Source organism: Paralichthys olivaceus, chromosome 8, assembly GCF_024713975.1.
Source record: "Paralichthys olivaceus isolate ysfri-2021 chromosome 8, ASM2471397v2, whole genome shotgun sequence".
Lineage (NCBI taxonomy): Eukaryota > Metazoa > Chordata > Actinopteri > Pleuronectiformes > Paralichthyidae > Paralichthys > Paralichthys olivaceus.
In genome coordinates this window covers 22,675,998-22,702,634 of record NC_091100.1, presented here as the reverse complement: position 1 = coordinate 22,702,634, position 26,637 = coordinate 22,675,998, and the positions used below count along the sequence as shown (strand labels likewise).

General features: G+C 42.3%; 1 protein-coding gene across 1 annotated transcript in view; it reads left to right on the top strand.

Moving 5' to 3' along the window:
• maml3 (mastermind-like transcriptional coactivator 3) overlaps positions 1–26,637 on the top strand; it is a 102,800-nt gene that overhangs the window by 25,297 nt on the left and 50,866 nt on the right. The window contains exon 2 of the mRNA XM_020084353.2: positions 24,579–25,319. Coding sequence (XP_019939912.2) covers positions 24,579–25,319 — 741 coding nt within the window. The remainder of the gene's footprint in view (positions 1–24,578; positions 25,320–26,637) is intronic.

Genomic DNA, 26,637 nt, shown 5'->3' with positions numbered 1-26,637 from the left:
TCGATACATCCTAACTGCTGCACCGGGCTGCTCCACCCTCGCCCATTAAAACTCGGTGCTATCATGCTAACATGATATTTTGCATCTTTGAACACACTTGTCATCTGCATGTTAACTCAAATACTGTTATTGTACGTATGCATCTTGACAGGTATGAATACTGTATGTGTCCCCATGGCTACCAGACTTCTGAACCTGTTTAATTGGAGTCATCTTCCTCCCCCCATCCCCATGCAATTCTGGGGACAGTTTGTATAGGAGGCTATTATCTGTACATGTTGCACCTTTGCCAACAAGTCGAGTGGGGGGGTGCTTGTGCGTGTGCGCGCGCGTGCGTGTGTGTTTGCATGGCTGGCGTGGTCAAAAAAGGTAGCTCGGGGGTAGGACAGAGAGTGAATGAGTGTGGAAGAAAGACACAGAGGTAATGGGGGGGGCATTGAGCAGCTCAGGCATTTTATAGATGCGTTAAAAGGGACCCTGAAGGAAGGAAGTAATGACCAAACCCTCCCCCACCTCTCTGCATGTACACACACACACACACACTCGCTCTCCATTTCCTGCAGTAATTGACCCATCTCTCTCTTATCTTCTTTATCCCCTCAATTTGGCCATCCTTGCACACACACATACAATTGATGGCCATTCTCTGACCTGTCACCAGTTGTGAGCAAGAGAGGGAGCGAGTGGGAGAGGAGAGAGGAAAAAAGAGGGGTGGTGAGAGAGGAGTGGGAAGAGGGAGGACTCTCGGAGGAGATGCATGTTCAGGGAGGGAGCTGTGACATTACATGTGTAAAATCTGAGTCCTTGCATGAAAGAGTGACTCACATGTGTGTATGAAGTTAAACATCGGGGGGGAAAAGAAACACCTCCACGTTTTGGAAAACTACAAAATGGTGCATTGCTGCCACCATCTGCTAAGGAGCCTGGATCAGTGATAAACCCCAGTGACACAACAGAGCTAATGGCGACTGCAGCAGTCGAATTACAAACCATGTCAACGTCGGTGTAGCACAAACATGGACCAGAGTGTTCTCCACCAACCAACACAGTAAAAATAATGTGTGTACATTTATTAGTTACACATCTGTGATGAATGGCCTCGTGATCAGCAAATACAATAAATTGTCAGCAATAAAGCTATTACAGAGCGTACATGTATTTAATGTCATAAATGACTTTACACGAGAAAATCTTTCCACAGTTTGATACATGGAATTTAAAACAGAAGAAAACTTTCATTTCTTCTTCTTCTAATTGGCCGACTTAACAGAAAATCATAAATCTTTCCTTCCCGGTTTTCCATTCCTTCTCATTCAGTCCCTTTTTTTTCTCTCTTTTCAATCTGCAGGAGTATGTGCAGCACTGAAGTATGTTTTTCTCTCACACACTCACATCTGCTCTTGGCTGCTTGTTGCTTATACTATAGACTTTTTTTCAATTATTTTATATGTGACAATATGTCTCTGTGCCTATATGTGCCTCTCCTCTCCTCCCGTCTCGTCTCATCTTGTCTCGTCTTCCTCTCCTCCCTGTTGTCTCCTCTCCTCCTCTCCCTCTTCCTCTCGTCTCCTCTCCTCTACTCTCCTTATATCTTTCCTCTCTTACTGTAGGACTCAGGTTTCCAGCAGTGAGAAGACAAAAAAATATAAAAGAGAAAGAGGGTGTGTGTGTTTGGGGGTTGGACTTTAGTAGCAGGTAACATTATAGCCCTATGGGAAGTTTTGCTGCAGCTGTACTCGCTTGAATATATTTCCTCTCTCTGTGTCTGTCTTTTCATCTTGATCCCTTGCTTTCCTTGTCTTTTAATTTCTTTTACTCTTCTCGCAAATTACCTACCAGCTTTTCTCTCTCACTATCTCTCTGTCTCTCTTGCGCGTGCACTCTGCGCCCAGCCAGCCACAGGAATGTATCTCGAGGAACGCCTGGCGAGACGAACTGGATCAAACGAGTTCAGAGCAGCACTGGAGCCCGGCTGTCTCTTGCTCTCTCCCAGCCTCCATCTCTTCTCCAGCTCTCCCCTCGTCTTTCGCCACACTCCTCCTCCTGTTCCCCTGTCTCCTGTTCCATGTTTTCTCTCTGCCTCCCTCCCCAGGTTTCCCTCTTTCCTCCTTGCTTTCCTGCAAAAATCCTTTCCCTTTCGCTGCTGTTTTTCTTCTCTCTGCTCTCTCTTTTTTTCTTCCTCGCTCTCCTTCTCCCTCTCTGTCGTCTTTCTCCTCAATTTCTCTGGCACGATACGGAGACGAGACAAAGAGATCTTTTGAATGCCTTCGCGTGTAGGAGGTTGACCTCAAGGGAGGGGATCGTGTGGATGTTTGCCCTATGTGCATGTGTGTGTGCGCATGTGTGTGTCAGGCTGTTTAGAGCCGTTTAGCCCCCAAAAAGAGGGGAATGCAATTTGATACAAAGCCACACACACACACACACACACACACACACACACACACACACACACACACACACACACACACACACACACACACACACACCTTCTCCACATCAGACAGCAAGTCTTGTTGTGCTCTCCACCCTGTCTGTCAGTCACTCAGGCAGCACTCCTAATTGGCTTATAATGCCCTTGTTACCATAGAGAGACCCTTTTGCCCCACCCCCACTCCTTTCTGCTAGTCTGTTTGTTACTCTTCTGAACAGGCCATCAAGTATGGGGGTGGGTTAATATCTCTCTCGCTCTCTCTCTTTTGCTCTCTCTCTCTCTGTTTGTGTGCACGTGCATGTTGGGGTTAAGGGGTGGGTGCAGAATCAGGTCTCCCCCAGGGGTGCTTGCAGAGGGATGCGCTCCCATCTTTGTCTGGGGGACAATAGAAAGCTGTGTGTAACGTGTGTGTACATGCGTGTTCATAGACATCACACGTGCATGGTTTTGTGTGTGTGTGCGTGTGCATATTCAGATGATGAGTATGTGCATGTGTGCACAAAGATAATTAGTGCCTTGTTTGTGTATTAGACTGGTAACTTCTAACAGATTTCAAGGTCAAAGATCTCCCTGCCTTGACTTAAGTCCTGCAAACTGTTTATTAGGAAGTAGTTTATTTGTTTGCTAGATGCTAAACTTGTATCTTAAAGGGATAGTTCACCCAGAAATGTTTTTAGCACAAAGGTCCACCAGAAGTGGCTAAGTTAGCAGACTTAATATTTCCGACGGTCCCTGAATGCACCTCGTCGGAAGATATCAACAGAATTTTCATTTTGGATGAACTAGCCCTTTAATGTATACACTGGAGATTAGGGATTGACGACAAACCATTCACCAACATTGTGACGCATAAGATGCTTTCAGACACGTGCTGAACTCTGCAGATCCTCCGTATTTTCTGTGGAGGAAAATAAGTTTTCCTTGTAGACTGCAGATAGTGCTAAAGTTACAAAAACAAAACGACTCCCTACACTGAAGCTGCAAAAACATCAAAATATATTTCACTACAGTTACAGACTACAATGCAAACGTGAAAATTTAAGGTATTCTGTTAGATTACATTACTATTGTATATTAATAACACTGTGAATTAGTGTTATGCATCATTCACACAGCACTGAACCCAAGAGTGATGTTTAGTAACATACGTTTTTCTTGACCTTTAATATTCAACAGCTTTATATTTAGTGTGAAAACCAGTAAACAAGATGAAAATAAATCTGTGTGAATTTACAGTTCAAATAAACAGTTTTCACTTTCTCTGTTTACCCACAGTGTCAAATGGGTAAATAGTATATAAATAACAATAATTACATCTGCACCAGGGCACAGAGTCAGGGAGCTAGCACAACAAATCAACCACCAAAAAATAGACATGGGCGAAGACATAACCTCCTTGGCGGAGGCAGCAAAAAACAGTTACTCATATTTTGAAGTGTTTTGACATAACTCATTACACTTGTTCTGTTACTCCCCAACACTGCTATTGAAAGAAGTTCACATGTTGATCTACATCAATCCAAATGTGAGAGGACGAGAAAAGTCATTGCTACCTGTTGAGCTGAATTAACCAATGATTTCAAATTACATGTATAACAACTGTAGATTAGCAATGAGCTTGTGCCAAACTCATGTGTTTGAATGTACAAGCTTATTCAATGTAAAGCAAAATAAGTAAATATAAATAAAAAATAAAACACAAATACAACCATACATACTATATATAACTTGAATTAAGAAAATAAACTATGTTACTTAAAATGTGAATATTAATGCACATCCTTTTTGCATTCTTTATTGCATAGAATAAGTTTTAATATCGGTGCAGATCAACAATCAAGGCTTAAGTGAAATGCTTGTATCAGCCGATATGATATTATCAGCCATCATTGGTTAGGTTTTTCATGCTGATCTAGAGTCAGCTTGGAAATGTTAGGTATAATTGATAAAATTCTTCAAAATTATGGTTACCCTGGCAACCAAACATATATAAAATGTTTTAGAGTCCACCATATGATTATTTTGGATCATTTAGTCAACTTTTGACAGAATTGATTTTACGATTAATTAGTGGTTTAAAATAAGCTTTTAGACATTGTTGTAAATGTGTTATCTTTACATGGGTTATCGTGGATAGTTTCAGGCTATAGATTATTAAGGTTTACCATAGTAAGGTGCGTTCACTTTTTCAGATTCATACCTCAGTCATGATCAGGGCTGCAGAGCCACAGTGGTTTAACCCATGTTGACCCAAACATAGCATCATCAGAACTCATTTTTCTGCTTTATATTTAATTAAAGCTTTTCTTACTAACTGGGAATTCCTCTTTCTTTGTCTCAGTTTCTCTCTTTCTCTCTGTTTGGCTTTTTACCCCTCTCTCTATCTCTCTCTGTCTCTCTCTCTCTGTCTCTTTCTCACTGTCTCTGTCTCTCTCTCTCTCTCTCTCTCTCTGTCTGTCTCTGTCTCTCTCCGTCTCTTTCTCTCTGTCTCTCTCTCTCTCTCTCTCTCTCTCTCTCTCTCTCTCTCTCTCTCTCTCTGTGTAAATGTCCAATTCCTCTTTAAACCGCATGGCGCTTGAAATCAGGAAGTGGCCTGCCATCTTTTCACTGGCTGCTTTAGTGGCTGTGGGCGGGTCATAGTCACAGCGACTAAGCCAGGGATAAAAGGCACAGTGGCTTCTGAGCCGATGTAGCCTGTGAGTTTCCAGATGATCTCCCAACAACAGACACGCACACACACACACACACACACACACACACACACACACACACACACACACACACACACACACACACACTATGACAGTTCAACAGAGATGAGTGAGCTGCGTCTGTGTGGGTGAACCGGAGGAAAGTCACCTAAGATTAAGTGAATATGGAATAGAAGTGGAGGGAGGGGCGGGATAGCTAGCTCCATGAAGATATCAAGGTAGGACGGGGATGATATGATAACTAAGAGGAAAAACAAGACAGGACAAAGGTTCAATTGGAGATGTAAAGGAGCACAGCAAAAGACCCAAAGAAATGATAATGAGGGAGGTAGAAGGAGAGATGTGCATGTCACAGCCGTAGTGAACGAGAGGGAGGAAAGAGGGATAGAAGGAAGTGAAGGAAGAGAGGAAAGGTACATGTGACATGGAGAGAGGGATAGACAAGAGGGGAGGAGGAGAGCGGCGTATGTCAGCTAGAGAACAATAAGAGCCGTTCATGACACGTCTCCAGGGCTATCGACTTGACATGTTCCTCCTAATAGGAGCTAAAATAATTAATAACTTCCTCTGTCACTTTCCCTCTCTGCTTCTCTTTCTCTGTCGCTCACCCACAAACACACATGACATACAGGAACCCATTTAGACACTGCACATAAGTACACACACACACACACACACACACACACACACACACACACACACACACACGAGTGAGATGGAGAGACGGATACAGAGAGGGAGAGTTTTGTTCTAATGTTCCCTCACATGAATAAGTGATGGTGTTAAGAAGCGACAGTCTGGGTGGGAGGGTCGTCAGGCAGTGAGGGGGTTAAGGATGTGAGTGTGTATGTGCATGCAGACACACACGCATACACTAACACATACACGCTTATTTTTTGCATGAACGGTTCCTCAGGATCCCAGAACCAGTGCTCTGGAACAAAGCCCACTGCTGGTGTGCCTCATTGTGTGTGTGTGTGTGTGTGTGTGTGTGTGTGTGTGTGTGTGTGTGTGTGTGTGTGTGTGTGACATGCGGATGTTTATGGCCTGGGGGCATGAGAGGAGAGAGCAAGTTGGAGGAAAAAAAGGCAGAACTACAAATAGGGAGGGAGAGGAGACCAGTGAAGAGAACAGGGTGAAAAATAGAGAGAGAGACGAGTGTGTGTAGTCATTGAGATGTTGAAAGCGAGCCGCAGGCAGTTTGTGTGCTCTCTCTCTTTACCCCCCCCCCCCCCCCCCCACACACACACACACACACTGTCTTTCGTTCTCACTCCTCTTTGTGAGCCTGGAGAGCAGATAAAAGCTGTCCTAGTCTCATAGACAATAACGGCCATCACAGCTTTGCTGCAGTCAGTGTCGCCTACCTGCCTTCTCTTGTCTTTATAGAATGAGATAGTGTCTCCAGTGCCAGCTTTATGTTATCGCCTGCTGCCAACAGCTCACTGACCGTCTGTGAAAGTGCTGTGCTGCTTCCATTCGAGCTTATAGTCTTACAAACCTTCCTGCTGATTTGTACTCGGCACATGACCTCCTCTCACACACGCGGCTGCAACATTTCAGGGTTCAGTATCTGAGTAATGTAGCAGTTTTCTTTGTTCTTACTCGTGCATGGAAAGAAATTCAGTGTGTCTTTTTACAGTACTGCTCGGGACTGAAGAGGCATTATTTCTATTCACCACAGGGGGCAGCACACATGGAGAACTGCAGCAGGCTGGTAAAATAAGGACACAACAGAAGAAGATGATTGTGAATCATTAAATATTTTTTCCAAGACTATACAAAACAGTCTGAAGCATCTGTGCAGTTACATGATGAGCATCATAAAAGCCTCAATTACAGTAACTGTAACTGTAACAGGTAATATTAGTATTCAGTAACAGTCTCTTTAGCCTAAAATTCAGACCTGGAAAATACAGTATGACTTACAAACTAAAAAATCCATTTAAATAGATTTAAAGACAAAAGTTATCTTCCAACTTGCAGATGTGAAATAATTGCAGCCCAGTTTCTCTGAGAACAGTGTTTCCTATTAAGTACATAGACTGTGGTGGCCCACCATATTCTAATTTGTCCTGCAATGAACCAACATTTTGTTTTACACTTTACATTTATAATAATACATTCATAATAATGAATGAAAAGAGATCTCTGACATGGTGTTTTCCTCCATTGTTGCAATATATAGCTTTGTGCAGGGCTTTTTGCCATGGGCTGTTTGTGCCATCGTCCATAAAGCTGTTACCATCCAAGCAGTCAGACCTCATAGATTCAGCTGCATTTGTGGCATGCAATACAGTATCTCACTTGCCTTTCAGGCTTTAGTCTATGTACCTGTCAGAGAGCGTCATTTGTGTGTATGTGCACCCCTTCTACCACCATAAATGGAATTAATTCTGTGGGAAATGCTGGAGTGCCTCACTTCATGTACCAGGGCCTAATTGCTTTGCACTTAGTGTTTTATTTCATAGGGATGCTTCAGATAGAATTAGTTTTTATTTCCTAAATATATTTGCAGTAATCTGGGAAATTAACAATTTTCATCCCCAATCTGCTTTTTGTCTGACTTTAAATTTACCTTGAGTGGACAGATATTGGACTTTGGGGCCATATGGATGTCAATTTTAGGGAGTACAAAAACTTAAATGTTGATTATATTAGGACTTGCCAATAAAACAATATGAATTTTTTTTATCAATAGTAAAATAACTAAAGTTAATATTATATATGTATCGATTAATTTTTTGCATTGTGCATTAAGGAGGAATAACTGATTTAATAACTGATATACCTCAGATTTGTCATGTTTGTCATCCTCATAAAGAAGAGTTTAAAATCATAACCTTCATTCAGGAGTGAAAACCAGTGTTTTTATGTCATAATATACATCAATATTATATTAATACAAACTTCGATATCAGCTGATTTTTATTATTTTTTTACATTTATTGATTATTACATTTTTGGCCATATCACCCACCTCTATGACATATTGGTTAGTATTGTGTTAATTACCTTTATAGGCTACTGCAGGTTGATGGGCTGTTGGTTGTTGGTCCATTAGCTGGTGACTACATTTGATACAAAGCATTTTTTCTCTTTGTTTGAGATTATTCTGTTATTGTGTTTTTGTCACTTTAACCTCAAACAAGTTTTCATGTTGGTGCATATTGAACATCTTACTTCCTGATACAGATAGTAATAGACCTATGTCAACAAGTAAAATCAATTTTGAATCTAGTTCAATTGCTAATAGCACTAAGTAGCAATGTTTTCGAGAGTGGATAATCAATTTGGTTTTAATGTGTTAATGTGTGTTTGTATTAAATATTCCTGCTATTGGTTTCCAGGATTTTGATACCATAGAAATCAAAACAATAGAACTCAATAGAATGTATTAGACTGCCATATGAAGGTCTTGTTTCTGTGGTGTGATAGATAATTGATATGTTGTCAGAAATTTATGGTATTGACAGTGCATTGAAGCATACCAGAGAATATTGAACAGAATATCAGCTCCAAGGTTTGTACATTAGGTCATTTGTACAACAGTTAAATAAACATAAATGTTTGCAACATGACCTCTGCAGCTGAGTATGATGTATAAGGACAAATAAGGTAGCTGCCATGTTATAATACAAAACACAGAAAAAAAGACATTTCACTTGGGCTGTTTATTATAAAAAGAATATGATATCTTGAGTAGCTCAATGGTGTGAATATATGGACGTGAAGCAGAGCAGCACTATAATAAATATATACCTGCAGTCAGCCTATCTCAAGTGTAAATTCATCCGGGCTTTTGACTCACCTGTCAGTTTCCCTGCATTGTGTTGTGTTTGTAGGCGTTATTTCCATAGCTCAAGGTTGGCCTTCCATCCTGTTGCATTAAACCCCATCAGAGGCGTGTGTGCGCGTGTGTGCGCGTGTGTGTGCGCGTGTGTGCGTGTGTGTGTGCGTGTGTGTGTGTTTGTAACACAGCGGTAGGTTTTCTTGCATCTGTCGAGTGTTAGAAGTGTCATCAACACCCCCACTTGCTCGCGGTGAATCCAGTGGGGGATCCCCTGCTGTGTCTTCACATCGGAAATTTACTGAATTTCTACAGACTGTGTACTAGAGGGCCAGACGGAGAAAGTCCGTAGAAACTGTGGAACCCCTCACTCTGAGTTTTGCGTTCACACATGCACCTCCTCTGAAGAAAATACGGAGGATCTGCAGTGCTCAGTGCATGTCAGAAAGCAGCTTGAGTGATGTGGGAACCATAAACCTGTGTGTGTGTGTGTGTGTGTGTGTGTGTGTGTGTGTGTGTGTGTGTGTGTGTGTGTGTGTGTGTGTGTGTGTGTGCAACATTAGCAGATGTGTTTTGCTGAAAGTCATTTATATGGAAATTATGTCATTTACCTCTGAAATGCATCTTCTTCAACACTGCGAAATAAGACTTATACATACTGGCAAAGCTGTGTGTGTGTTTGAGAGAGAGAGAATATGAATTTGCCTTTTGGAAGGATGGTGTGGTGGTACAACACCTATACCCGTGTGTGTGTGTGGGTGTGTGGGCGGATAGTTAGCTACCTTGTGTTGATAGGAATGTGAACTGTTTTGGGGAAATGAAGAAGTCATCTGTCCATAGTGAGTCGAGGCCTGTTTCTACAATGCCTCACTTCCCTCTAGCTGATGAACAGTGGTGTGCACACTTACATGGCCATAAAAAACACACACACAGATACGACCTTAACAAGCTGCAATCCCAGACACTGAAGCCCCTGTTTAAAATCTTTATAACCACAGTATTCATGGGTACAGATGATATCACCTTTGTTGTGTAAGTTATCACAGAATACCTAATACATAATAAGAGACACACTCAACTACAGTGATCCCATGGAGAAAATGAAGAAGTGTGTGAGCTACGAGCTCTCATTTTTATGATGGACAGTCAGCAGGAAGTGATCCTCAATGCAGATTTGACCCAATGAGCTCTAGAACAGCACTCACCCTCATTAGAACCCCAGCAAGCCACCCCCGGCCTTGTAAAGAATTTCATATACGTATGCTTGTTTGTGTGTGCGTCCAGGCCAACAGCCTCTTGCTGGTATCCACAGGCCTGGAATAACCGCACCGAGCTGGTCGCTTTGGCAATAACTATCATTAACACACTGATTACACGTCTGAGCATCTTAAAATAACAAGTACACACTGGGGCAGTGGATCAATACTTGCATGCTGGGGTAATGATGGGTCTGCCGGCTCCGCACTGATGAGAGAGATGATGCATAATGCGGGATGGGATGGATGGAGGGAGAGAGAAGGGAGCAGGGGATAGATACTAAAAAAGAGTTTGGTAGAGGGTAAAGGAAAATGAATGCAGAGTCATTAAATGTAGTTTTAAAAGGGGGGGTTAACATAAACTAAAGTTTACATGAGTAAATCAAGAGCGACCACACACATGTAAACACAGCAGGCACGGAAACAAAAAATTACACAGCACATGTTTGTTTTTGCCTTAAATGAAGATTACTTTGCCATGAGATTGGATCAATGGGATGAAAGACTGCGAGAAGTAGAGGCAGAGATATGTAGATAGAGAAGTCTTTCTGTCTGCTGGCTCCCTCACTATTCTTGCTCTTAGGCAGAAAGGTGAACGTCACACACACACACACACACACACACACACACACTAGTGTTGTCACAATACCAAAAGTTTTGTTTCAATACAACACCAAGTCATGAATTTCGATACTTTTCTTAAAAAAAGAGAGTCACTGTATCTGAGCCAGTGGCACCAGACTTCTGTAGTAAAAGTGGTTTTGAAAAATGAGGGTGATCATCATCATGAAATGCCAGAAGATAGTTCCTTGACTTGTTAACTTAAATAACATAACTTGGTATTAAAGCTTTTACTATACAGTAAGCTTATGCCCCCTATAGCCTACTTGAGTTTGTGATTTATATGATAATTATTTAAACCTAATATTTACAACCAAAAACTGTGAGTTCAAACTTTGCGTTTGTATGTTAGTCACATTGGTGAGCTAGCTCCAATGCTGAAAAGTTTGTCACAAAATAAATAACACTCCTTTGACTTATATTTGAGGGCATGAGTGTAGGTATTATGTACTTATGATGTACTTACATGTACTTGTATAGATGTTCATGTGACAGCTATTAAAGGTTAACGTAAAGAACTTCAGGTGATGGGCAGTAGTTTCTCTCTCTCTGTCTCTCTCAAATACACTGACTGACACATTTATGGTGGTTTTCAACGCAAAGTTGAAACGTAGCCGGTGTGAACAACCGCAACAAAGCCAGTCCCTGGCTGGTGTGCACCGGCTGCTGAAGCCAGACAGAGATCCATTCACACTGTACAGTTGTAACACTTTAAGATTTCTTCAGTAAAAACCAAAATATCAGAAAAAATCACTGATATTATATATTTATTTAATAGCTAACAATCACAAAATCAAAATGACTGCATTTCATAGATGCAAATATCACAGTAGTGCAACACTACACCTGAAACTGATGGCAGAAAGCAATAAGGATTTCTTTATCACTTTCACTCTACCCTAAACTACCAAGTATTATTGTATATGGAGTCGTAAATGAGTGATTGAGTGGTTTTAGAAGCAGCTGCCATTAGTACTCGTGGAGTTCGTTTTAAGTGAACAAGTACGGCTGGCTATATACAAATAAAATGTATTTGACAAGTGGGGCTTGAGATTTACCTATCCTTAAAAGGTCGACACAGTCAAACCAGTTTTGTTATATTACCCAGTCTGTGTAAACAGAACCACTGTTAGCCACAATTTCTTTTTTCATATATCTTTTATGGGCATTTCGACGTTATTGACAGGACAGTACAAGTTGTGGAACACACAGCAAAGGGCTAGGACAGATCTCTCTTGTGACAAATGTACTTATTGTAAGTCGCTTTGGACAAAAGCATCTGCTAAATGCCCTAAATGTAAATGTAAATGTAAAAGAACCACTGCCGCTGTAAAAGGACTTGAGCTTCTGCAATTCACACAGAATAAACTATATCATGTTCCATCTGAAAAGTAATTCAAACTCTAGAGTTTTATTTAAGTACAGTTCTGCCACATATGTGATTTGTTATGGTCTGATTAATTTGTGTCTTCAGTGACAAACACACAAATGTGCAGCACAGACACAGGCTTTCATCCAGGTATACTACCTCCTCCACATAGTAACCCATTGTAGAGATCGTAAATTATCTGTGAGTGTGTGTGAGCATGCATTCTTGTCTTGGATCTTGCATTTGTTTTCTGAATGCACGCAGACTGAGTTAGACTTTGTTCTCTCCAGGTCTAGTTGAAGTGTGTGTTCAGGCTATGTAAACACACACACACACACACACACACACACACACACACACACACACACACACACACACACATTCAAAGACTCACACAGAGGCAAGGCAACAGCAATCTACTACTGTGTGACCTAGTTATGCACACAGGAAAATTGAAGAGAGACCGAAGCCGGCAGAAGGAAAAGAGTGGAGTGGAACGACTTTATTCAGACAACATCTCACTGGAGACTCATCAGGTGATTTATCCTGACAGCGATGAGGCTTGTTGATCATCTGATTGGTCAGTTCACAGGCAAATTGTTGAATATGAAACAAGAATTGAGAGAGAGAGCCTGGATGTACAAAAGGCAGAGAGAGAGAGGAATAAGGAGACGGCTGTTGGGACTTAAGTTAGTGGGATGTGCTCTCGTGTGGCCATCGATCTGCACAACTATGGACATCTGGAGCACAGAGCACACAGGCTCACACACACTCACACCCGCTCAGTGGGTTCATTCCTCCCAGAAAGACACACACACACACACACACACACACACACACACACACACACACACACACACACACACACACAACAACCCTTTCAGTATGTCTTCTGGTCAACACACACACTTAACACACACTCATTCACACTGATGTGTGTGTGCAGCCAGTGAGAGATCCTGGCATTGCTGCCAAGTAGCCATCAGGGCCCCTCCACTGGCCGCCACAGTGATCTGTTACCATAGCAGCCGCCCTCCCTCACCACTGTGGCTCTTGCTCTCTTGCTCCGTCTCTTCTCCCTCAGCTCACAGGCAGCAGTGGAGAGAGGAAAAACCGGTGGAATAGTGCAGGAAAAAACTGCAATTCCTGCTACTAGAGCATCCAGAAATCTATATCTGTGTGTGTGCGTGTGTGTGTGTGTGTGTGGACCAGTCTGCCCTCACAACAGACTCTGGCAGAGGCAGAAGCCGACTGATTTTGACGCAGCCAATCCTACACTCGCCTTCTGTGGCACATTGCCTGACCGAGCCAATCAGAGGAGTGTGTATGAAACCCACACAGATGTATACGTACTGTACGCTCATGATACCAAAACTAACACTACATTCAAACATACTTTGTGTTTGGCTGCAGATGCCATCCTTAGAATGTGGAAATTTAAACCCGCTGCATATGAGGAAACAGAGGTGAAAAATGTCTTCACCTGTCTGATCTTTTTCGTTCTTTCCCTTTGCCTGTATGTTACTCTCTGTTGCGGTCTGTCTTTTATCCAGTCGTCCTCTCACCCTCACTCTGTGTCTTGCTCTCTATTTGATGTTGCCCATGTTGAGTTTTTCTCTTTTGTTGTTGAGGACAGGTGTTGGACACAATCTGTCTATCTTTCTCTCTGTGCATGCACACACACACACACACTCATACACAGCTGTCAGGCCCCTCCTGGTGACCATCTGGCCACGAAGCCAGGAGTCCCCCCCTTCACTCTTTCTTTCTCTCCGCTCTTTTCCTCTCCTGTTGTGCTAATCTTTTTTTCGTATCTGCAGTCTAAAGCAGCAGATCATAAACTATGGATATGATTACTTTCCCATGCAGCATTATATGAACAGTTTGATAGACCTTCCAGACAATGACTGGCCACCTTCCAAAATGACCAACAGATCAGGTGTCCAGCAATGTATGCTAGTAGAAATGTCCCAATGATTTTTTAACCCCTACCCAATCTGATTCATTTAAAGCTAGGGTTAGCAATCCAGGGAAAAAAACAGCAAGATGAGGCTACACTACAAAAATGCAAGCAATAAATCCCACCTGCTCCCATCGACCCTCTCATCCAAGCTACGCCCCCAAACCACATGAACACACATTGCCTGACAACTGCTAGAAGTTGACTTGTCGTGACTCCCTTGTTAACTTCTGACTATCGTCTCTGCTTTAGTGGTGAATGTGTCCCCAGCTGAGGACGCCAGTCATGTGCAGTGAGAACACGAGCAGGGTGCACGCAGGCAGGCAGATCACTTAAGGCGTTTTCAGACATGACCTGCGGGTAAAGTCCGGAGAATTGGGCCCAGCATTTACCCAGAGTTACCTTTCACACATGTAAAAGGCTGCGGTAGGTTCTCTGCATAGACACATTCACAACAGCAACAAATCCTCCGCATTATTCAGGTGAGAGGTGCTGGAGGCAGGAAGTGACGTGTTAACTCCACCGGCGCAGCTCAAGTCAGTTTATGTAATTCTGGTATTGGATTAGTTTTAAATCAAGATAAAAATTTAAACCTGAGAGATAAGAGTATATCAGTGTCAGTTGTGCCAAGAAAGTTGGGACAGAATTTGCGCAGCCTTTTTTCATCCTCAGCAGAAACATGGTCAAACGTGTACTTATGAATGGGTTAAGTAAATGTAAACGTTCCATCGCAACATTAACGATTTTAACAGAGCAAGTGGATTGCAGTGAGAACTTCTATTCAACAAGGCGTACCCTCTACCTCTACTGGTTCCACAACCTACCAGCAGACCCACCAGTGCTGCAACAAGGACATGATCCCCTACTGGCTTCCCACAAACAAGCAATATCATTTGTTTGGCAGAATAATCAAAAACTACCTCAACCACGTGCCATGGTCTTCATCAGCTGATGGAGCTTTTTCATTTATCATCATGGCTCAGTTGTCATCTGTTTGGCCAACGCTACATGAAATCAGTGTCAGGAGACTGGGAGGAACAGGAATTATTCCAATATGGGAGTGTTTATGCAGTATTCCAAGGTGATGACCGCTACTGTTAGCCTTGCAATCACACCATTTGAATAATTAGCTAGTCTGAATGTAATTCAGTCTTAGATGAAAGAGCCTTTCCTAAAGGGATTGAAACAAACACAGTAAGATGGGCATTCATGTTCTGCTTTGATGCAGGTACCAGTAGTCACAGATCTGGATCCATGTCTGTGTAAAAGGACGCAGACACTGTTTGTAGAACGCTATAATATAAGTAAAATCAGAAATGGGTGGCATTGTGGCTTTGTTTGGTTCAGTGGAAACAAGGCATTACACGTGTTCTTTTGCATAGCAATATAGTGGGATCTAAAACTATATCCATACTACTTTGTTTTTGTTTGAAAACACATCAACTCTGCTACTGGTTAGCCTTGCGTCCAAACTACTCAAGTGTTTTAGAGCAAAAAATTGTGTGTGTTTGCATAGTAGACTACACTTTGGATTCCAGTTTGTCTGTATCAAATCAGAAAGAAGATTAAAGAGGTTTCTTTCACAAAGATACCATGTTTTTAAAGAGCTAACAGGTCAACAGTTGTTGCTGTTAGATCTGCGTTCTGAAGTCTCTCAATAGAGTTTTTTAACAGTTGTCTCGAACTCTGTAATTTCACCATCTGATGCAAAAATGTCCCACTAATCATCCATTGTTTAGTTTAGTCTTTTTTCCCTCCGTCTTCTTCTCTGCTGTGTGTGTTTTGTTTGTAGCTGCTGGCTGAGCCCATGTTGTTGAGTAAGAGAGGGAAGGGGAGGAAGAAGGGATGGGGTGGGAGGGGGGAAGAGAGAGCGAGAGAAAGAGAGGGGGTGGATCTGTTGATTTACTAAAGACTCAAACACGACCAGTCTCCCCTCCCACACACCGACTCACACTTCCTCCCTCTCTTCATCAGTCCCCTTTCCTCTCTTCCTCCCTCTCTCTGTCTCTCTCTCTCTCTCTCTCTCTTACTCCCCCCCACCCCCTCCTGGTGTGATGGTACAGCTCCAGAAACAGGAAGGAGCCGCAGCTCTATAAATAGAGAGGAGCTGCACAGCCAGGAACCACACACACACACACTCACACACACGCGCACACACAGTTTCCCCTCTCTTGTTCCCTCATTCCTCCCCCGTCTTTGTTGTTTCTCTGCTCTCTCTGCTTGCCCTTTTTCTTACTTAAACTTCATCTCTATAATGTAAACACTCCAACACACTTACACACTTACACACACACACACACACACACACATACACACACACACACACACACACACACACACATGCAGTTGCAGGCACATACATACACACACTAAAAGACAAACATGCACAAGCCTTGGCTCTGATGATAATTAGTTGTGCGTTCAGTGCTAATGGTTTATAAATGTGTCTGTTGACACACACTGCTTTTTATCCCTCCTCCCTTATTCTCTATTACCCCCCCACCCCACACACACAAACACACACACACACACACACACACACACACAGTTGTCTGATATTGAATTGTGGGGTTGGGGGGATAGAGAGAGTAGATGGGGAGGGGGGGTTGATGTTTTTCTGTGGCCACTAGGTTTTTATGTCAGGTCAGCAGGTTTGAAAGTGCTGATGACACACGTAAACGTGCGTGCTCACTACCCGTCCTTACTGCACACACACTTATAATATATATAAGAAAGAGCTGCAATAAACCACATCACAGCAGTGTATTATATTGTGTGTCTGTGTGTGTTAGTCTTCTACCTGGCCCTGTAGGGTAGTACAGCTACAGTTACTGACAGTTGTCTGATATCAACTCCTCCCGAACAACAGCATGATAACATTTCTCATCTTTGTGTTTGGGCGGCATGGTGCTGCAGTGATTAGCACTGTCACCTCACAGCAAGAATGTTCCTCAGTTCTCTTCGTACTCTGGTAGATTGGGGTCAGTTTAATTTGAGACTCTAAATTGAGTGTAGTTTTGAATGTGAGTGTGGATAGTTGTTTGCCTCTGTATGTTGGCCCTGTGATACCCTGGCAACCCGGCCAGGGTGTACCCCCCCCCCCCTCTTTCTTAATGTCAGCTGGGCTCCATCTCCCCCATGACCCTCAAAGGATAAGCAGCATGTGGAAGGATTGGTTTCGTCAGTTGTTTTCTGTATATTTTTGATTTTGTTGGAGATGACAACTGCCTTTAGGACCTTACTTGTTAAGAAGACACCTTAATGTCTCAGCTCAGAGGAGTTGCATAAGGATATTATGTTTCTAATAAAGTTTTTATTTTGATTGAATGATTAACAATTAACTAATTTAAAAAACTAGAGTTATTTGCAACTGATATTAGGTTTAAAAAAGTATTTTAGGCGTTAATTGTTTAGAAGATTAGAAGCGTGTGTGTGTATTCAAATCAGGGTGTACAGACCCCCGGTGTACAGGAGACAGACAGGCAGGCGCTTTCTTTCTCTCTTTGACACACACAAATACACACACACACACACACACACACACACACACACACCCACACCCACACACCCTTCTCTGGGACGACGGCCAAATCGTTCTTTTGTTTGTACCTTCCTCTTGTCACTCGGAGTTTTCTGTCCTTCACTCCCGCAGACTCTTTCTTTTTGTGTTCCTCCAATGCTCAGTGTTCAGGGATCTGGTTGGGAAAACTAAAAACCGTGTTTCTGAAAAGGTCGACAGTCAGGAAATCTCAGTTTTACAACAATAGTGTGAAGAGTGAGAGTAGAGCAACACAGGCCCTAGAATCTGTGGGCCTTTTCACAAAACTTGTGTTGTACATTCAGATCTGACCTCTTTGCCTTGATGTAAGAAGAATACAAAGTCACAAGCAAGTGTTTCCCCCCAGTTTTCAGTCTTTATGCAAGGCTTAGCTAACTGCATGGTTGAGTACATGTTTACAGACATGAGACTGGTATTGAACTTCTTGGCTAGAAAGCAATTACATGTATTTTACCTTCTGCTCTGTGACCACAGAACCAGGCCCAAATCTCTTTCTGCCAACAAGTGCTTTCAGGGTCGGGCCAAATTTCAGACCCTTAATGTCTGGATCATTTACAGAGCAACCCGGCTGCCAGATTCCAGTATCTTGCTCAAGGACACTTCAGCAGGATGGATGCTTGCTGACACGTGCTTGAAACTGTGTCCTTGAGATGAAGGACAGAGTCTCCTGCCTGTTTTGCCTTTTGATTTACCCTCATACGTTCCTCTTCTTGTCACTGAAGTGACTAGTAATGAAATAACAGAGCTAGATATTTTAAAATGGATGACACACTCTGTCTCGCTGCAAGCCCAGACAAAACACCTAACCTCTGGTCGCATAGAGAGAATTTATCAAGGAATAGTGAGATATCATCAATGTCTACTGCTCCTGGTTTCTTTTAAAATCAGCCAGACAGTGGTTCACTCAGGTCCTGTTGTCACTCTTGTCACTTTTCCATAGACAAAATGAGGTTCGGGGCAAGCAGGAAGACATGCATGTCACTCTGGACACAGGAATCGTTGCAAAATTGCTCGAATAAAAGCATGTCAAATTTTGCAGTGTTGTTGAAGCAAAAGTCTGCAAAACAATTCCTAAAAACAAATACATTCAGATAAATTAAAGTTTCCAAACTGCTGTATGATTCCTAATAGGTGGAAACACACCTGAGCTTTTTACTGTAAACCTTAACACCACTACTCTCACACACACCCACACAAACACATTTACTTATTAAAAAACTTGTTTGATTTAATTGACTAATTTCACAGTCTAGTGAGCCCAACCAAACTCTCTCACACACACACACACACACACACACACACACACACACACACACACACACACACACACACACACACACACACACACACACACACACACACACACACAGGGTCCATTCATAGTTCACAGTGGACTGCACCAGGGAAATTAAATACAATTTCACCAATATTTTGTGCTTATGATTGTGTAACACTGCAACATTGCATTTGTTTTTTGGTGTGCTACAGATCTGTGGTTGTAAATTAGTTACTATTTCATCTCACCACGTAAATATAATCAGTACACATAATAATAATATAATAATTTCTAACTTCTTTTCACATAACTCCATGTGAAAGGTACTTGAACAAACAAATGTAGAGTATATTTAACCCTCAAGACAATTTAATGTAGTTTGATTGGTTACTGTGTATTTTCACATAATTTTGAACCAGAATCATCAAAAAACACATGTTGCTTTTCACAGCACCCTCAGACATTAGCAAGTGAAAAGCAAAACAAGGAGGCTCACTGGCGACATGAGCGTTCTCCTCACATTGCTAAAAAAAGATTTAAAGTGAATTGATTTGAACTGTGGTTTTCTCATCATCCTTTAGCCAGCTCATGTTCACTTTCGCAGCGGGTGTAACCAAGTTGACTGAGTTACTGTTGTAAGTTGATTTCCCTTTCACTGTCTCTGACCGTTAGAATTTTCCAGACTGTCTATTTGAGCTCATCATCCCTGACAGCTGTAATTGTGCACTGTTTGACAGTTTTTCCCAGGTTCGTTTCTGCAATAAAAATGTTGAGAGATTTCTAAACTTTATTTCTTCTTCAGCAGCAAAACACTTTACAAGAGCCTTAAGAAAATCCTGCAGTTGAAAACAAAAGCTGGTATGTTTTTTAGTGTTTGACCAACCAGCCAGCAGAGAGAGAATAAAGAATACATGTACATGCCTAGGTTCCTGGGCCTGGTAAGCTCCGTCTGGTAAAGTGAGTCTTCCTGGACAATGGGAATCACCTGTAGTTTGTGCCTATTTTATTATTCACTGGGTCTGTAAATCAGAAGCCCACTGTACATGTGGGGCCCGACCGCTTTGTGGGGACCAAATGCTGGGCCACAAAGGTGTAAATAGCAGTTTGAAGGTGTAGACTTGGTTTTAAGGTTTCTAAGTGATTATAATTGGGTTAAGGTCATGAATATGAATGTAGTAAGACATGTGTGTGTGCGTGCGTGTCTTGCATGGCTTTATCCTTCGTGTTTTTGGACGGAGAGGGGAGTGAGAAGACGATGTAGCGATGAGAGAGGTGGGAGTGAAAGAGAAAAGGGTGGATAGAAGTAAGGAAGGAGGGCGCAAGGAATGGCCGTATGGCATGAATGAAATATGCTATCTTCACAAAGGATGTAACTGTTGGTAGGCTGTTGATTAGATTTGCTCCACTTTTAGTGATAAATATCAGTAATAATATAATGTGTTTTTTATAAAAACCTGTGTAATCCTAGGTGTCCAATGTCACCTGTTACCTTCATATTTAGAGACGTGTCTGCCAGATGCTTTCACATTTAGTTTGGAACGTGAAAAAAAAATTGGTTTGAATTCGACATGATGCTCAACCTTTAAAGCAAGGGAGGCCAAGGAGGGAGAGGAAGAAGGGTAATGGAGAGTGAGTAAGTGAGCGAGAGGAGAGGAGGAGGAGGAGGAAGAAGAAGGATGCAGCACACAAAGCACCAGAGCAGCAGGTTGCTATAACAACAGCACCTTAGTGGTTCCATCTCTGTCTCTCTTCTCTCCCTCCCTCTCCCTCTCTGATCACCCTCTCATCGTTTGCTTCCCGCTGTCATCTTGCGCGCTATGGCTTTCCATCAAGCCACCTATCTCCTCCTCCCCCCTCCACCTCTTCTCTCCTCCTCTTCATCTTCATGTTCTGGTAGCTCCTCCATTCAAAGGAGAAAAGACCATCTGCCTGACAAATAAATCCCTTCTTGCTCCCCACATGTGTGCGTGTGCATGTGCCTCTTACCTTTGTCTCTCTGTATCTTTGTCATTTTCCCTCTGTGTGTGTCTGTTGTGGGAGCCGACAGAGGAGCAGTCAGCAGGTGTTTATGTCAAAGAGTACACAGAGAGAGACACAGGAGGGGAAACAAGCAGTGCTCTCTTCCTTTTTCTCTCCCTCCTGTCTTTGCTCTTTTACATCCTCTCGTCCTTTCGACGCCGATGCTCTTTTTTCTCTCCCTCTGCTCTCGAGCACTCCAGCTTGATTAAACTACTTCAAAATTCTTTGTTTCTACGACTCACTATCTTCTCGGATTCGTTCCCTCACATGTGCAAGCGCTCGTTCCACTCGATTCACTTCACTTCAAACGTGTTTTATTGCTGTGATTGTCAAACGAATGAAAATATTGTCAGGTTCTGTTTGCAGTGCCTGACAGGTATATTACTGTAATTCAGAGGTGTAATTAGGTTGGTAATTGTGCTAAAAGAAACAAATGATTAATTAACTACGGTGAACGTAAGCATTTTGTCAGCCGCTCACAATTTTGTCATTCACTCTGTCACGTTCCCTCAGGCTACGTCGTGCTGACTCATACAGCACTGAGCAGACTGAAGCACAGTCCGTCTTTTTTTTTTCCTCCCGTTGGAACACATTGTTTCTATTTCATTGTTTCTATCTCGATATCGAGCATTTCATCAAGAAGGTTAAAATGATAATGATTTATTTTATGGGTGGGTGTGTATGTGCAACCTCTGTGTGCATGTTAGCACATGTGCGTCTGTGTGGGAGGGTGCTATAGTTCACACCACCTGGATAATTATGGGAGTTTTTATAGGTGGGCTTTGAAAGGCGAGTCTGTTATTATCAACATGAGTCACTGGCATTTAGGGAAAGCCTGCAAAAAACACACACACACACACACACACACACAAGCAAGCACACAAGCCCACAATCCTGCATACAGGAGACTTGAATTATTTAAACCCATTGATTGCAGGACCACACACACACGCACACACACACGCACACACACAAATGCTCAGACACACAATTGCACAAACACACAAAGTGGCTGAAGCTATGTCGTGACAGTGGAGATTTGTGTTTTCCTGTATTTTTCTCTGTTGTTCCTGTAATGGTTTCACCAGCTAGCGCCCAAGCCACACACACACATTTGTACTTTTACTTCTACTGGCCAAAATATCCTCACTCTGTAGGGTCTATGCTTAAAATGGTCCTCACAAAGGTATAAGTACAGGAATACACACACACACACAGACAGACACACATACATTATAGTTCTGGCTGTCAATACCAATAATATTTAGTATTGATAATTAGGCTGGCTGTCAGTCATAGTGAAGCACACAGGGGAAAGCCAACCTGACAGCCCCCACCGCCAACACACACACTCACTCACACACACACACACACACACACACACACACACACACACACACATACATACCACTAAACCAAGAAAGTAAAAAATATGATTTGTCTGCTTTGTGTTGTGGTGTGTGTCAGTTTTTGTGATGTGGTTCTGTGTGTGTTTGTGTGTGTGTGTGTGTGTGTGTGTGTGTGTGCGTGTGTGTGTGCATGCATGTGTCTGCCAGCTTGAGTGGGTCCACCTCAGGGTCAGAATACAATCTGAATATATTTTGTCTGTTGTTCCATCTGAATAACAAAGAGTTAAGCGTGCGTTTGCACACACACACACACATACATGTATCAGTGGCGCTGCCTTTGTATGTGTGTTTGACTCTTTCACATGTGAAAGCTGGGAGCGTAAATGTTACAAAATATTTGAATGTTCTGCAGTTTCTCAGCTCTTCTTTGAACGCACAAGGCTGTTTGAAATGTAGATCTGTACTGTATATACTGTATGTATTCAAACTAACAAAGTGAGTTTGAATGCATTTGGATGACTTTTCTCTGTGTGTGTGTGTGTGTGTGTGTGTGTGTGTGTGTGTGTGTGTGTGTGTTTGTGTGTGTGTGTGTGTAAATTGAACTAGAGTATTAGGTAGAAAGGGCATTTTAGAGTAAGAAGGGTAAAGTAATATAGCACCATTACAAATGATTTCGTCATGTGCATCTTCATCACATGGGCTTCTGAAGACTATTAAAGTAATTCTTGTTTGTAAACTAGGAAATTTAGCTGTGATGAGTAGTGCTTATCTGCCTCCACATGTCCTTGCAAGAATATAAAAAGGAGGAAATAAAACCCTGTCCATAGCATCCATTCCTTGTACAATGACTTTAATTTGCGCATTTACCAAAGGTGTGAATCTTGAACGTGGGCTCAGATTTGGGTGGATGGACAAAATGTGTGCCCTGGGAACCTTTCATAAATGAGGTCCCTGCTTCCCATCCGTCACTTTAATAGCATCCACTATTTCTTTGCCAACTTCATTAGGGTTTGAAATTAGCGAGAGTTAGGAGTGAAATTGAGATTGAGAGCTTACTAAATTTCACAGAAACTTTAGTTTTTATGCACTTTACTTTTTTTCATCATACTTTATTTGTTGTAATTTCCCATTGTTAATCCCAGTCTTTATATCTGCCATGTCTTTTACCAATTTACAAACTACTTACTATCTAAATTGTTCCTCTTTGTCTTCTGCAGAGTAATTTGACCCAGGAGTGAATTCCGATTGTATCCATTCACATTGCAGACAAAAGCCACATGTTGCTGTGTTTTTTGATCACTGGAATAGGGGCTTTAGATACTTCACACTTCCTTAGATCATCAATCAAACAGATTTGGTAGCTAACTGTCAAGCAAGCTCCTGCTGAAATGAATATATCAGAGACGGTTTCACCCGTCACCATGTGAGATTGCTGTTTTCAAATGTATCCATTGAAAAGTAGTTTTGGTGTTGGTGATAGACAATACTTGTTTGTTGTGGATAAAAGGGTAACCTAGTGAGATTTTTAGATTTCTCAAGTGGACATGGTCTTGCTTTGTTCTTCTCTTCTGTTTCTGCTCTTAGCTGTGCCTCTTAGCCAAGCGACCTCTCCTGCTAGGTCTCAGTTTCTTTTTGCTATCCCTCCATGCCTCCACTCCTATTCCACCCAGGTCTATGATAGTGATTACCTTAACTGCCAGCCACCGTCCATTAGCACCCTGTTGTTATCTTGTCTGTGCCATGGCAGAGGCAGTTACGTCTAGGCTAAGAACAGGGTGTGGCTTTAGATGGGGCAGCTTAGTCGCCTATTGGCCAATTCTAATGGATGGCGAGAATACTGTACGAGCTGTTCTGTTTGATCTTTCCTTCCCTCCCCTGAAAACCCAGTCTAGCTTGCTGGGCTGCAAGTTTTCTCATTGCTTTGCCTCGTCCTTTACTTCATGCATACTTCTGCACACATGCATATGTGTACTGTGCACAGGATGTGCTCCATATGAGAATTCAGTCAGACTGAGTCTTTGCTTCAAGAGCAATTGATTTGTCTTAGTGATATTTAGATTTTCAGCACACCTCTTGTCTTCTCATGACAGTCGTGTAGAGAGAAGCAGCCTGTTGCCTATTTGACTTGGTATCTCATGTTGTTTCCATCTGTAGCACCTGAAAACCATGAAAAGTTTTGATACTATCAACAATTTTGGTAATTAATTAATTCATTTTGTTTTTATTCTTTGTTACAGCTCCAAGAGACTGTAAAGAGGAAACTTGATAGTGCACGATCGCCCCTTAATGGAGACCAGAACGGCATCTGTGATGGAGGCAGCTACTCACCGACCACCAAACGGATACGGAAGGAGGGCTCTGGTGGTTTGGACTCACTAGCAGGTCTCCCGAACAACAGTAACAGTGTACCGCCCATCTCGCCTTTGCATCACCAAATGGACATTAAGCCATTACTTGGGGGGCCCAACACTTCCACCGGAAACAACACTACAAGCAGCAATGGCAACCATGTTGGCAGAGCATCAGATGAGCTGGGGAAGAACGGTGGCAGCCATCTGCCAGACATGAAGCTGAATGGCTCACTTGACCTGGAGGACAGCTTCGGTCTCCTCAAAGATCTGAAACAGGAGCCGTTGGATGATGGAGGTGGGATGGAGTCGTCGGATCCCCAGTCTCTGTCCAATCAGAACAAACTGTTTTCTGACATTAACCTCAATGACCAGGAGTGGCAGGAGCTGATTGATGAGCTGGCCAACACTGTGCCAGAGGACGACATGCATGACCTCTTCAATGAGGACTTTGAGGATAAGAAGGAGGCAGAGTTTGGCAGGCCGGCTAACAATCAGACACCGGGCCCGCAGGAAGCAGCAGGGAATACGACGGCACCTGGAGGCGGGGCCGCGCCTGCAGCAGCCCTGCCTCCTCCTCCTCCTCAGCCCCCACAGGGAGGTCCACAGGTTCCCATAGGTTCACCACAGGTCAGTGTTTAAAGGGGTTAACATGATGTCCTATAACTTGCCCCTCATTCAATCACATATTAGTTGAACTTATAACTTGTGAGTATCAGTTAAGGCGATTATTAGCTTTTATTTGTGACAGACACCATAAAGCTCTCTGTCACCATGTCGAAACAGCAACAGTACATACACCATGTTGAAACTGCATGTAGATCAAATTACAACTTAATGTTGATGCAAAGCTAAGTTAATGAGTCGAACCCTATTCGACTACTTTCCTCATTGTTCCTGCTTTTTCATCCACTTTCCCCTTGAAAGTGGGAACCCAATCGGAATTACAATTCAAAGTGACACTTCTACACGGATGCATTCTTCAGTTTATTGTTTCTGAATGCTAATACAAGAATAAAGCTGTTAATTACACTAGATGTGCAGAACAACATGAAATACAGTTTAATTGGTTACCTGTGAGGCCTTTTGGTCTGAGACAATATGGCTTCCAGCAAGACTGAAAACAATCTCTTGTTATAATGAGATTTTATGAATATTGAAATGGCTTTAGTAATTGGTGTCACAGACATTTTTGTTATTAATAAAAAAGTCGAATCGATATTTTTATTCTTTAATCAAAACATCACTTAGCAACTTTGAACTTTGAGTCCATTCTGATAACATAACAGGAATAATATCTAGATAATTGTTTTTTTATATATAAATTATTTAAATTAGCGGGCGGATATGGCACTGCAGTGAGGAGTAGAAGAATGAGATTGAGTAAGACTTCTTGGGGAAATACCCTCTTTGCTTTCGCATGCTTTTGAGAGCGAGATGATCAGATCACATATCTGTGCTGTATCTATGTAGCTGAAGTCTGCAGGCGATTAGCTTACTTTCGCATAAAGAACAGGGGCAAATAGCGAGCCTGACTCACCGCAAAGTATTATAATAACACCTACCATAACGTTCAAAGGGATCTTTTCAAGAGTTACTTGCAATCTATTTTATGTCATGTATACAAATAGAAATGTAAAACAGCAAGTAGTGAGTGTAGGGGGAGTCATGGGCTGTGACTATTTCTTGACGAACTGCAGCGTCGCCATTTTTTCAATGATTTTGTGCAGGGTCTATGGCGGAGCTGAGGCTGTAATACTGTGGGTCTCTGTGCAGACAAGATCGTACCAAACCTTGAACAGTGTGTTAATTAGAAAGATTAAGAGGTGTTGATAGGTGTTTGTTTGAACTTTGGAGTGAGCCAGGCTTTTCCTCCTGTTCCCCCCTCCAGCTCCATGTTAAACAATTTATACAAGAGTTGTACATATGTCTCATGGGATTGTTTTGT